Source organism: Mya arenaria, chromosome 14, assembly GCF_026914265.1.
Source record: "Mya arenaria isolate MELC-2E11 chromosome 14, ASM2691426v1".
NCBI lineage: Eukaryota > Metazoa > Mollusca > Bivalvia > Myida > Myidae > Mya > Mya arenaria.
In genome coordinates, this window is record NC_069135.1 from 13,887,871 (window position 1) to 13,902,792 (window position 14,922).

Below are 14,922 nucleotides of genomic sequence, written 5' to 3' on the forward strand. Positions count from 1 at the left end.
TTTTTTGTAATTTCGGTCCAAAACGACTTAGTCAGTAAAAAATGTAGAAATTGTAATACACAAACATTCACACATTCAAAACTACATCCAATAGGTCACAAAAGTGTCTTGGTAACCATGAGACCGATGCGACCAGCTGCTTTTTCTGCTACGCTGATCACTCTATAGCCTATCTGTTAATTAGCAGACGCTTGCAATCACGTGTTTTGGTATTAGCAGAAGACACAATTAAACAAACTATGTGTTAATTATCTGCTTGCAGCTTTCCTGATTAAGACAAACTATGTGTTAATTATCTGCTTGCAGCTTTCCTGATTAAGTGTTAAAATCAGTCCATATTTTCACATGGCAATATGCTATGTCGTCGTCGATCATTACATGATATCCGTTTGTTGATTACAAAATGGTTAAATTTAAATTGTTATAAAGAACCACTTCTGGTTAAAAACGGCTTTAAAGATAAATGCATGTCATTGTTAATCCATTAAAATACCGAATTCATTAACCTAATAATATTATAGGATATCAACAGCGATACGCTTGATTAATTACATAGTCTGACAGCTGAGTCTGCCGCTTACGTCATATTTATTCGCAGTAATGAAAAAATCGTTGTCGATATCACACTTTAAGCTTGTTGCCCCGATTATAAATATAGATATATACTATTATTCAAGATTATCAGTTGAATGTTGACCCACTAAAGAAACAATAAGCAAATAAATCACAATACTGTTTCATTTTTTGTCGTCTGACCGCCTCCCGACAGCCACAGTTAATTACGATCGCAGTCTTTCTTGTTTGAAACGCCGCAGAACTCGATGAGAGAATCTCATTTGAATTAAACTTGTATCAATGACTATCCGAATCGGCTATGCTGGCTCTAGAGCCCTCTTACGTATTGCCACATCGCAAAAAAATATTGACAGAAAAGACGTCGCGAAAATGTATGACGTTTCTATACAATCGGACTATTGAACAGGTCTTTCTCTTTCTTTGAGGGGGGGGATTATTTTTGTTTTGGGGGGTGGGGGGGGGTCATCGCTGGGTCCGGACCGATTGAGGTCCCAAAGTTTTAGAAGCCCTGGCACTGACCTTGTTCTGTACTGACCATGTTCATAGGTCAATGTCACATTCGTGGGCATTCGTCACATACTGTGACAGTGCTTGTTCATTCATACACTATTCAAGGAGAGAAAATTATTATTGCCATACATATATTTACATATATTCATGCCATATCTCCCATGGGGGAAAATTCCCCTGAATTGCGATTCTTTCCCCCCGGTCTCCTGGCACTGGGGATGATTATCCCCCGGAATTAATTAGGAAAACTTAACAACAGGCAAAAATAAAAAAGTGAAACCACAGTCTGTAAGTGAAACTGAATGTAAACAACTCCACATTTTGGAGAAAATGACTTCCTCATTTACAATGAATATATAATTTTTCTTGATAAATGCCAAAATGAGTAAACATGATTATCAACTTTTGCAAGAAGTGTTTACCGTAATCTGTTTGTAAACATCATCAGATCAAAGGTGAAAGAAATGGAAGAAATAATCAATGTGTTAATAAACTTATTATTTAATTTATATATTTATTCCATTCTCTATTTGTCTGAAAGTCATCATTGGTTATCATAGCAGAATTTTATTATCGATTTTGGAGGAAGGTTAGCCAATTAATTATCGTGAAAACATAATATTTATGTATTCCCCATTCATTGGGAGACATATTGTTTTTGCCCTGTCCGTCAGTCAGTCAGTCAGTCAGTCGGTCAGTCTGTAAGTCACACTTTTTTTCCGCTCAATAACTAGAGAACGCTTAGACCCAGGAAATTTATACTTGGTATGCTAGTTGGTCATGACTAGTAGATTACCCCTATTGTTTTTGAGATCACTAGGTCAAAGGTCAAGGTCACCGTGACCTTGAGGTGAAGAAACGGTTACCGCTTAGTAACTAAAGAACGCTTGCACACAGGAACTTAATACTTGGTATGCAAGTTGGTCATGACTAGTAGTTGACCCCTATTGATTTTGTGATCAGTAGGTCAAAGGTCAAGGTCATGATGACCTTTTGCTGAAAAATGGTTTCCGATCAATAATTTAATAACGCTTTTCCGGAACTTCATACATTACAAACTTCGTTTGCATTTTCCAAGATTAATCAACAACATTTTTTCTACTTAACTATTTTAAACTGATGAATAAACCAAACTTCACTTTTGGTTCGTCTCCAGTCCAAAATTACAAATTTCATGTCCATCATTAATTTTTCTCAGCTACGACCACACAATAGGGGAGACAAGTGCTTTTTCAAAAAAGCAATCTCTTATTTATTCTGCAAGTGCATTACAGTATAATAATTTTTGAATATGCCATAACAGTGTCTCATTAGATTATGATGATTTATAAAATACTTCTGTATGTTCAAAAAGGTAAATGTTTTCATAGCAATAAATATAATTATTTGAAAAGAAAAATAGGAACTTTCGTCTAAAACTATTTTGATATTCACCAACTTAGACCTGCTAACAAAATCTCCCTGAATCCTATCAAAATTCCCCAGAATCCGATCTAAATCTCCCTGAATCCTATCAAAATCTCTCTGAATCCTATCAAAATCCCCATGAATTTTCAGCCTTTCTGAACAAATCCCCAAGAGTCAGTCTCCAGCAATATAGCATTTCTTGTTTGTAGTAAGTTATTTGAAGGCCATGCAATATTATATTGCTAGTGTTTATATGACATATCCGTTATCCATATGGTTTTTAAATATTAACATATTTATGTATTCTTATTGTAAAGTGCAAATTGTACACCTACAATGTTTTTAGTGGTATTTGTTCCTTTCAAACATGCTTATTTATTCAGTGAGTTACTCGGTGAAAGTATATTAACTTGCACAGCTTCATGTTAGAAGTTTGGGACAGTATTGGGTAAATAACAAGGTTTTTTGTTTGCAATGACAATGCTGTTAAACCATATAGTTTTGTTGATCAATCCTGTTCTACTTGTAGATGATGAGTATCGGGTGAGACTGAATGAAATACCGGGAGACGAGGGGTCAGACTATATCAATGCCAGTTTTATACAGGTAAATAATGTGCACAAAAAGTGTATGTTTGTCATACAAAATGTGAGGAGCAAAAACAGTGCAACAATATCAAAGAATTTCCAACTGCATCTTTGACAGCTTTCTAGTGATCTGTTCTGTGCAAGCCAAAATGCCCTTTACACTAACACATCAGACGACTAATTTATTATCATATTGACACCTTTAAAGCTGCTATATAACAGTCTCTGTTATTTTGCCTAAAACATATTTTGTTTGGTGCGAGAGGCATTAAGAGTTGGGTTTATCCATCTGCCTGTATGTGCATCAGTTGGTTTATCCTGAGAGACCTTGTGTTAGTCAACCAAATGCTTATATCTTATAACATTTTATTAAGTATTTAGTAAAAAAATAAGCTGAATCAGTTAGTTTGCTAGTGTCATCAGTGTCAACTGCTTTGTTCCTGATTTAAAGAACTGTGTCACCATGCATTGATAAGAATCCCTACATCAACTAGAGGATGGAGAATAATTATGTGAAATCCTGTTTGCAATTTATATCTTTATGGAATACTATCAGTAGTAATACAGCAGTATAATTTTGATCATTAATTTTGCTGTTAAGAAAAGCTGAACTACATCAGTGTGTTTATTCACAGGCTGTATAGTCATAGCATCTTAGTTAAAAGAACTGAAAACTTTAATTGAAGTAGAAAGTAGGTGAATTTGAGGGAAAAAAAAATTGTTTGTACACCAATAATATGAAAATATGTAAGAAAATGGTCTAAAAATGAATGCATAAATTTGATGAAAAGGTATAAGAAAATAATCATTGTCAAAAATTCAGAAAATTTCACAAAGTTAAAAACTGCCAAATGTAAATACAGTTGCCAGTGTTCATAAGTATTTGATGGTTATTTTATGCTTATATTAAAGCAAAGCGAACATACCACCGTGAAAATATTTGTATAGTAGGTTGATGTCTGAAGTGATTAGCACTGAACACCAACATGAGACGATTTAGCTATTAGTATCTATTTGAGTGGTAATACTGGGTTTATTCGTTAAGATTCTCTCTGCAAACATTAATTATAAAAGACAGGTTGGGAAAATCAAAGTGAATGTTTACTTGTCTGTGTTTCTACATACATGTAAGGGTACAGTAATGGAATTATATCTTGTTTGACAAATTTGAACTGTAGACTAAAGCTACAGTCACACCGAAGCCGGTCCCATCATGGAGCACCATGGAACACCCCAGATCAAAAGATATCTTGATACGGGCTGATCTTGGGTGAAATTAAGATGACAGTTCGTCGACAATTGCAAATTATCGTCACCAGCCCGGACTCAAAAAAGCACCAAAATGGATGAACATTAAGCCTACTTTCCCGTAGCCAATATAGACCGTCCCAGACTACTTCAGATTGAATCTTCTTCCTGGTAGGACTAGGATGACCCTTGGCAATTTTAAACAGTTTGAAATAAACATCACGTGGCTTGCCAGTCATTCCAGTTGATCGATGCCCAACTGACCAATCAGCATAAGATAAGGCGGGGCTAATCAGTTCCCTGTTGCTATCCGCCATGACCTCAGACAATCTTCACCTATCAATAGTAGTTTGATATGATGTTTGCTATATATTTTTTATGAGAAACTAAGTCAAACAACCGCATCAAATTAAAAAAAAACCTGTTCCTCATAACTGAGAGCAAGTTTTAAGACTAAGAATAAGGAAAGCAGAAATACTGGCATTTGCCCTTAATGTTGCTCTATTTTTTCATATTTAATATTTGCTTGAAACGAAAGTGAATTTTGGTAGAATAATTTAAACATTCAAATTTGTATGTACTAATCATTTAATGTAACTGCACACAGTAAATGTATAATGCTCATTAGTCTTAAAATTGGAAATATTGTTACTAGTACTAGGAATCAATTTGGGCGTATAATATATTTTATGTTTTGTTTTTTTATTCATATTTCGAAATTTGCCTTACCATTGTGCTGAAGACTGTTATATTCGATCAACATATACATTTGCCTTTAAGTTTTGTTTAGCATACATTTAGGGAATCACTTATGTTTGAAATTTAGATTAAAGATCTGATATCACAAAACTAAAGGTCACAAAAAGTATATATGTATAGTTTAAAGATCAAATTATTTTCAACTATATGAGTGACACAAATTATAAAACCGTATATTGATTATTAGAAACTGACTTGTTATGTCTCCCCCATTCATGGGGAGACCTATTGTTTTTGCCCTGTCCATCAGTTGATGTCCCTCAGTCCGTACGTCACTCTTCGTTTCCGCTCAATATCTATAGAACGCTTAAACCCAGGAATTTCATACTTGGTATGCTAGTTGGTCATGACTAGTGGATGACCCTTATTGATTTTGAGATCACTAGGTCAAAGGTCAAGGTCGCTGTGACCTTGAGGTGAAGAAACGGTTTCCACTCAATAACTTATAAAGATCATTTGCGTCCAGGAACTTTATACTTGGAATGCTATGGTTCATGACTAGTAGAGGACCCCTACTGATCAAAAGGTCAAGGTTACCTTCAGGTAAAAAACAATATGTTGGCGATGATCTTAAGCTTAAAAATGTTTTCTGCTCAATAACTTCAGAACTCTTGTACCTAGGAACTTCATACTTGGTATGCTAGTTGGTCATGACTAGTAGAAGAACCCTATCGATTTTGAGATCAGTAGGTCAAAGGTCAAGGTCACTGTGACCTTGAGGTGAAGAAACAGTATGATAGTCATGACTAGTAGATGAACCCTATTGATTTTGAGATCAGTAGGTCAACGGTCAAGGTCACTGTAAAGGTCGCTGTTAACTTCAGGTAAAATGTTGGCGGTGACCTTAAGCTTGAAAAAGGTTTCTTCTCAATAACTAAAAAAGGAATTTCATGCTTGGTATGCTAGTTGGTCATGACTAGTAGATAACTCTTTTTGATTTTGAGATCAGTAAGTCTAAGGTCAAGGTCACCATGACCTTGAGGTGAAGAAACAATTTTTTGCTCAATAACTAAAGAACACTTGCACCAAGGAACTTCATACTTTGTATGCTAGTTGGTCATGACTAGTAGATGACTCCTATTGATTTTGAGATCAGTAGGCCAAAGGTCAAGATCACCATGACCTTGAGGTGAAAAAAAGGTTTCCGCTCAATAACTGAGGAACGCTTGCACCCAGGAATTTTATACTTGGTATGCTAGTTGGTCATGACTAGTAGATGAACCCTATTGATTTTGAGTTCAGAAGGTCAAAGGTCAAGGTTGCCGTGACCTTGAGGTGAAGAAACGGTTACTGATCAGTAACTAAAGAACGCTTGCACCCAGGAACTTCATACTTGGTATGGAAGTTGGTCATGACTTGTAGATGACCCTTATTGATTTTGTGATCAGTCCGTCAGTCAGTCCGTCAGTCTGTCATACTTTGTTTCTGCTCAATAAATAAAGATTGCTTGCACCAAGGAACTTCATACTTAGTATGCTTGTTGTTCATGACTAGTAGATGACCCCTATTGATTTTGAGATCAGTAGGTCAAAGGTCAAGGTCGCAGTAGATGTTCACTATTTAATACGGGTGAATAAACCAAACTTCACTGTTGGTTCGTCTCCAGTCCAAAATTACAAATTTCATGTCCATCATTTACTTTTTCTCAGCTACGACCACACAATAGGGTGGATAAGCGCTTTATCAAAAAAGCAATCTCTAGTTATCATTTGTAACTTATTTGTTGCTTGTTTATATTTTTTATTTAATTTGGACATTTATACATTGCAAAGTTATTTTATTGATAATTATAATTCATTAAAATTGTATAAAAACAAGTAATTTTTCATGGAGAAAAGAAGAACAACAGTGAAACCGATCAAGTTTGGACTTTTTTCTTCTTAATCATTTTTATTTAGTAATAATGAACTAAGTTAATGATATGCTTGCTTTAATTGTTAAATTTCGACTTGTTCCATGCTTTATTTATCTAATTGCCTAGAATAACTTCTGTATATTCTTACCTTCTGCTTCTGCATACTTGTCATAGGGTTTAATACTAAGGGGTCTCGTGACAAAGAAGGCATACTACCTCATCGCTATCAGCATGGTGTCATTTGCTGTGTGGTCCGTAGTGATGATTATCAGTTTGGATTGGATAATCGACCAGCTAAGGAGTCAAACCTATTATACCGATAAGTCAGAGTAATAAATAGACTTATTATTAACAGTTTGCTCACTGTAACAGAGACAAAGATCTGTTCTTAATATGAGACCAATATTCTGACATACCCGGTATTTCTAGAAGAAGAATATCAGAGTGTCCATTTTGCTTGCCCAAAATCTGGCCCTTTTCTTGCTGACAATTTGTCCAGCAAGACTGAATACTCACTCTTTCAACAGGAACTGAAGATGCTGGTAAACATAGGTATTTCTGTGTGATCAGGCTGAACCGTGGATAAAACGATAAAACACACCATGTTTTTTCCAACATTTAAGAGTTGTTATATATCTAAGCAGTGTATCTGTCTGAACAGCCCAAATGTATGGAGACATCTGCTGATGAAAAACTTGTTCAATAGCACAAGGAAAGTGGTTTATACAAGTACAGTAAAACTGCGATCGGTCGAGGACGCCGGGGTCCGAGCTAAAACCTCTAGGGAACCGATGTTTCAGACGACCCAAGTTTCAATTTCCCTCTCTGTTAAGAAATATCTTTCGGTGTATTTTATAAAGTTTGAAGTCTTCAAACCAAATGTTTATTTCGACACCGATTATGTATTGCGTTGTGAAAATTGCTCATAATGTTCAATGGCTGTTGAAAAATAATAAAAAATAAAAAAATAAATAAGTTATAAACTTTATTTTTTTACAAAAAGCACATTTTCTAAACAAGCAACATTGAAATATGACAGTGCATATTATGGCCGGGAAAATGTGTGAAATTATGACCTTGAGGGAGTCATAAGGTTTTGTGCATGAGTTGTGTATTTGGGACCTGTTATGGTGCTCGAGATGGAGCTCCAGTATATTTTATTTGAAAAAAGAAGAAAAAATATTGGAGACTATTCGCAGTTTTTTCTATATCAGTAAAGCCCCAGTCACATCTACCTCCTGCACTGTCCCTGGAAATAATTTTAGGGTTCCTAATAGTGATAAAACGATAATCGAGTACAATCGATAAATCGTCGCTGACAATGCTTTGTCGGCGACAATCGATATTGGTTGTCCAAAATCGATGTCGCTAATGTTACTTCCGGTAACTACGTTTTTTTTGCTGTGGTAAAAGACGGGTAAATGTCAATTTTTGTTTCGGTAAATTCTCGTTGAAGTCATTTTAACATGGGTGGTCATTCTCTTACACAATTGCGGTAGATGTAAATACTTTTGCTTAAAAACTCTCCCAAAATTACAAATTGTTTTTGTTTATATAGTTCATAAAACCTTCTTCAATAACCCGTTTCTATGATGTAGTGGGTCCGGTCTTACCTGCAAATACCAGTGATCCCTGCTCGATGCATTCTGTTTTTAAAACCTTTTTTGGTATCGTTTGTAATTAACTAACTTACTTAAAATTTTATGAAATTAAGATTTTCCGATGAAATGTTTAATATAACAGTTAATTGAATGTTAAGCTGGTTCACAAATATTTAATATGTTTTACATGGTTAACATGCTTAGATAACTAACTTGATGCGGTGTGCATCATTTTGCAATTATTGTGCAATTATTATAAGCATGTGTTGTGTTGTTATGTTTTTTCGTTACGTTATTAAAGACAGAAAAGGTCATGGAAATTTACTTACTGTTGCAAAAAGCATGACTATAGCATCACACGTACTGATTCCAGGTTTAACTATTTAAATGATCATGATGATAATATGTATAAAGAATGTATTGCTTAATGATATTATGAACTTTCGATTATTGTCCAATAGTAAATCGAAATGCTTGGTCCGATTCGATTCGATTATCAATAGCAAATGGAGACCGATTTTCAAACACTAGTTCCTAGTTTGGTCTGGGCTTATCCAGGATGGTCCCTCATGTTTCAGGACACTAGTGATGGTCTGATTAATTGATCATTTTGAGTAATCAATCAATTAAAACAGTTTTTTTCCCGATTAATTAGACTTTTTTTTGAGGTCAGTTATACTTTGGCAAAGGCAATTACCGTAACAAGACTAACCGTTAACAATTTTTATTGTAACCCTGGCCACTTTCTACCTAGGTATTCCAATCATGGACAAAATAAACAGCAACAAAATATTTCTCTGCTCTGAGAAGGGGGCCAGGTCCAAAGTATTAATTGATCTTGTTTGGCTTTCAAAAAGCAAGATCAGATCTACCAGTAAAAGAGAATTTGAAAATAGTTTGTGCTGTCTGTAAAGAATGCAAGAGGGAGATAGTGTTCAAAGGTAACTTTGGATGCATACATATATATCTATATCTGTTCTAGAATGTTTTTGACCATCTATATAATGGCTTTACAGTGGACTCAGAGTTTCACTCTGCTGAAGAGAAGTGACTGAAAGCCATTCACTTCTTCTAAAAAAGTGCCTAGAAGTTTCCAGTACTGTTGTCAAGAAGGAATGTTAATCAGAAAGGACAGTAATTCTCAAGCTTCCTCATCTTTCAAGCTTTCCAGGTCTGTCAGGTGATGAGAACATGCCTCAGACTAGTGATACAACATCTGCGTCAAATACAGCATTGTATGAACCACCAGTCAAGGTAGCGAAAAGCTCAGATATGGATGACAGGTTTCATGATGTTGTGTGCACTGGTCAGTCAGAAAAGCTAGTTGTTATATTGTGCATTGAACGTAGAGGTAGTGTTTAACAAGTCCTTTAATAACCCTCCTTCCAAAGGGAGACATACTGTTTTTGTCATTACTTCCCCTTGATGCAAAGTGTCTGGCAAGACCAGAGATTGGACTCCCTTCATATTATCAGGTTTATGTAATGTTCAGTTATTGAAAACCTTCATAATCTTTTATCATAAACAATATCCCTGAACTCTTCTATTCACAAACATGTGTCTAAGTTTAAAAAACAATGCATAATTACTTTCAATGGAAGGAAAATAAAGTTTCGCTCTTGTGCAAGATTTATAAAAAGGAAATTAATCTTTGTGGTAGTCAAGTATTCGCATTTTTTCACATCTTATAAAATACCAATCAAGTCATCATAATTACAAGGGCATGTGATCGATTATCTAGAACATTAAAGCATCAAACAGTGAAAGCTTTATCCATTTCATGAATATTATTGAAGAAAATGAAAAAAAAACAAGTAAATGTACCAAATTGATGCTATTTCTCATTAAATCACTGTTTACATACTTTAAATATGTTTTTTTTTATGTAATTAACTGTGATGTTTATAAGTTTATAATGCAACCGCATAGTGCTTAGTGAGTGAAGCTCAAAAATAACATTTTATTAGAAACTTCACTAACAACGTTCAATGTTCCCAAATCCACTATGAGCAGGATTATTATACCCCCGACAAATGAAGTTTGAAGGGGACAATTTTCCTTGTCCAAAAGATAACTTGAAAACTACAGGATGGAATTTAATTTAACTTCATAAGATGATAGACTGGAGGAAGTGCAGTGTACAAGAACCATAATTCTGTTTTAGATTCTTACAGGTCTATTACCCTTTGTCACTTTTTCTTGTCCAGAGCCTATCTTTAAAACTAATGAATGGAATAAAATTAAACTGCATACAATGGTAAATTACAATTTGAGATATGGCCAAGAACCATAACTCTATTTCAGGTAATTACAGGGTAATTGCCCATTGTTACTTTTCCTTGTCTAGATCATAACTTGAAAAGTACTGGATGGAATTTTATTAAACTTCTTGCAATGGTAAAGCACAATGAGAGAAAAAGCATGTTCAAGAACGATAACTCTATTTCAACCTATTACAGAGCTATTGTCTTTTCTTTCCTTTTCTTGTCAGGATCATAACTCTAAACCGACTGCATGGAATTCAGTTAAACATCATACAATGATGGAACATAATGAGAGGAAGTGCAGTATGTAAGAAACATAACTATATTTAAGCTTCTTACGGCACTTTTTTACTTTTTCTTGTCTAGAGCATAACTTAAAAATAAGTGCATGGAATTGTATTAAACTTCATACAATGGTTAAGCACAAAGAGAGCAAAGGCAGTGTACAGGAATAATAACTCTATTTCAGCTAGTTACAATTTTTAATAATTGCTCTTTGTTACTTTTTCTTGTCCAGGGCATTACTTCAAAACTATTGGATGGAATTCAATAAAACAGTATACAATGGTAAAATGCATTTAGAGGAAGTGCAGTGTACAATAACCATAACTCTATTTATCTTATTACAGAGTTATTGCCCTTTGTCATTTATCCATGTCTGGAGCATAACTTGAAAACTACTGGATGGAATTTAATTTAAAAACATCATTTATTAGTAAAGCACAATTGGTTCTTATTCTTGTCTGGAGCAAATCTTAAAAACTAATGGTTGAAATTTAGTTTAACTTCATACAATGGTTAAGCACTATGAAAGGAAGTGCAGTATTCTAGAAGCAGATTGGGTTCAACTGTAACATCATGAGTCATGTCTATACTATGAATAATCTCCTGTTTTTACTGCATTCCAGGACCAGTTTGGAACTGATTGTTACATCGCGAGCCAGGGTCCAGTGGAGAAGACTGTGAATGACTTCTGGAGGATGATCCTGCAGTACAAGGTCAAGGTCATTGCCATGGCCTGCAAACTCGTTGAGGCGGGACGGGTAATGATCACTTTATTGCTTGGTTGTTGTTAAAGAAAGGTGGTTGTTTTAAGGTCAGGGAAACTTTAAGGTAAGGGGTGTTGTAAGGTTAGGGTAAGCGTAAGGTAAGGAATTTGGTTAAAGATGTTGTAAGGAACGTTGTAAGGTAAGGGTATGGGCACGTTAATTGAAGTTGCAAGGTTAGGGTATGGGTATGTTAATTGATGATTTAAGGTTAAGGTATGGGTATGTTAATTGATGTTGTAAGGTTAGGGTATGGGTATGTTAATTGATGATTTAAGGTTAAGGTATGGGTATGTTAATTGATGTTGTAAGGTTAGGGTATGGGTATGTTAATTGATGATTTAAGGTTAAGGTATGGGTATGTTAATTGATGTTGTAAGGTTAGGGTATGGGTATGTTAATTGATGATTTAAGGTTAAGGTATGGGTATGTTAATTGATGTTGTAAGGTTAGGGTATGGGTATGTTAATTGATGTTGTAAGGTTAGGGTATGGGTATGTTAATTGATGATTTAAGGTTAAGGTATGGGTATGTTAATTGATGTTGTAAGGTTAGGGTATGGGTATGTTAATTGATGATTTAAGGTTAAGGTATGGGTATGTTAATTGATGTTGTAAGGTTAGGGTATGGGTATGTTAATTGATGATTTAAGGTTAAGGTATGGGTATGTTAATTGATGTTGTAAGGTTAGGGTATGGGTATGTTAATTGATGTTGTAAGGTTAGGGTATGGGTACATTAATTGATGTTGTAAGGTTAGGGTATAGGTATGTTAATTGATGTTGTAAGGTTATGGTATGGGTACATTAATTGATGTTGTAAGGTTAGGGTATGGGTACATTGATTGATGTTGTAAGGTTAGGGTATGGGTATGTTGATTGATGTTGTAAGGTTAGGGTATGGGTACATTGATTGATGTTGTAAGGTTAGGGTATGGGCACGTTGATTGATGTTGTAAGTTAAGGGTATGGGTACGTTGATTGATGTTGTAAGGTTAGGGTATGGGTACATTAATTGATGTTGTAAGGTTAGGGTATGGGTATGTTAATTGATGTTGTAAGGTAAGGGTATGGGTATGTTAATTGATGTTGTAAGGTAAGGGTATGGGTACGTTGATTGATGTTGTAAGGTTAGGGTATGGGTACGTTAACTGATGTTGTAAGGTAAGGGTATAGGTGCGTTGATTGATGTTGTAAGGGTATGGGTACGTTAATTGAATTTGTAAGGTTAGGGTATGGGTACGTTAACTGATGTTGTAAGGTAAGGGTATGGGTACGTTGATTGATGTTGTAAGGGTATGGGTATGTTAATTGATGTTGTAAGGTTAGGGTATGGGTACATTAACTGATGTTGTAAGGTTAGGGTATAGGTGCGTTGATTGATGTTGTAAGGGTATGGGTACGTTAATTGAATTTGTAAGGTAAGGGTATGGGTACGTTAACTGATGTTGTAAGGTAAGGGTATAGGTGCGTTGATTGATGTTGTAAGGGTATGGGTATGTTAATTGATGTTGTAAGGTTAGGGTATGGGTACGTTGATTGATGTTGTAAGGTAAGGGTATGGGTACGTTAATTGATGTTGTAAGGTAAGGGTATGGGTACGTTGATTGATGTTGTACGGGTATGGGTATGTTAATTGATGTTGTAAGGTTAGGGTATGGGTACGTTGATTGATGTTGTAAGGTAAGGGTATGGGTATGTTAAATGATGTTGTAAGGTTAGGGTATGGGTACATTAATTGATGTTGTAAGGTTAGGGTATTGGAACGTTAATTGATGTTGTAAGGTAAGGGTATGGGAATGTTGTTTGATGTTATAAGGTTAGGGTATGTTTACGTTGTTTGATGTGATAAGGTTAGGGTATGGGTACATTAATTGATGTTGTAAGGTTAGGGTATGGGTACGTTGATTGATGTTGTAAGGGTATGGGCATGTTAATTGATGTTGTAAGGTAAGGGTATGGGTACGTTAACTGATGTTGTAAGGTAAGGGTATAGGTGCGTTGATTGATGTTATAAGGGTATGGGTGCGTTAATTGAATTTGTAAGGTAAGGGTATGGGTACGTTAACTGATGTTGTAAGGTAAGGGTATAGGTGCGTTGATTGATGTTGTAAGGGTATGGGTATGTTAATTGATGTTGTAAGGTTAGGGTATGGGTACGTTGATTGATGTTGTAAGGTAAGGGTATGGGTACGTTAATTGATGTTGTAAGGTAAAGGTATGGGTACGTTGATTGATGTTGTACGGGTATGGGTATGTTAATTGATGTTGTAAGGTTAGGGTATGGGTACGTTGATTGATGTTGTAAGGTAAGGGTATGGGTATGTTAAATGATGTTGTAAGGTTAGGGTATGGGTACATTAATTGATGTTGTAAGGTTAGGGTATGTGTACATTAATTGATGTTGTTAGGTTAGGGTATAGGTATTTTTATTGATGTTGTAAGGTTAGGGTATGGATTTGTTAATTGATGTTTTAAGGTTAGGTGTAAGGTTAGGGTATGGGTACATTAATTGATGTTGTAAGGTTAGGGTATTGGAACGTTAATTGATGTTGTAAGGTAAGGGTATGGGAATGTTGTTTGATGTTATAAGGTTAGGGTATGGGTACATTAATTGATGTTGTAAGGTTAGGGTATGGGTACGTTGATTGATGTTGTAAGGGTATGGGCATGTTAATTGATGTTGTAAGGTTAGGGTATGGGTACGTTGATTGATGTTGTAAGGGTATGGGCATGTTAATTGATGTTGTAAGGTTAAGGTATGGGTACGTTAATTGATGTTGTAAGGTTAGGGTAAGGGTACATTAATTGATGTTGTAAGGTTAGGGTATGGGTACGTTGTTTGATGTGGTAAGGTTAGGGTACGGGTACGTTAATTGATGTTGTTATTAAGGTTAGGGTATGGGTACGTTAATTGATATTGTATGGTTAGGGATGTTTTAAGGTTGGGGCAGCATAATGTAATGGAAGTTGTTATGCTAGGGAAGTTGTAAAGTTAGAGAAGTTGAAAGATTAGGGATTTTGTTAGGCCATTTTTATCATCCAAACGTTAATCAATACATAAACAAATT

General features: G+C 35.2%; 1 protein-coding gene across 1 annotated transcript in view; it reads left to right on the forward strand.

Annotated features, from left to right (window-relative positions):
• The window catches only part of LOC128216740 (tyrosine-protein phosphatase non-receptor type 12-like), a 63,589-nt gene that overhangs the window by 18,754 nt on the left and 29,913 nt on the right, over positions 1-14,922 (forward strand). Inside the window, exons 3-4 of the mRNA XM_052923396.1 lie at positions 3,023-3,099; positions 11,716-11,850. Of these exons, the coding sequence (XP_052779356.1) occupies positions 3,023-3,099; positions 11,716-11,850 (212 nt within the window). The remainder of the gene's footprint in view (positions 1-3,022; positions 3,100-11,715; positions 11,851-14,922) is intronic.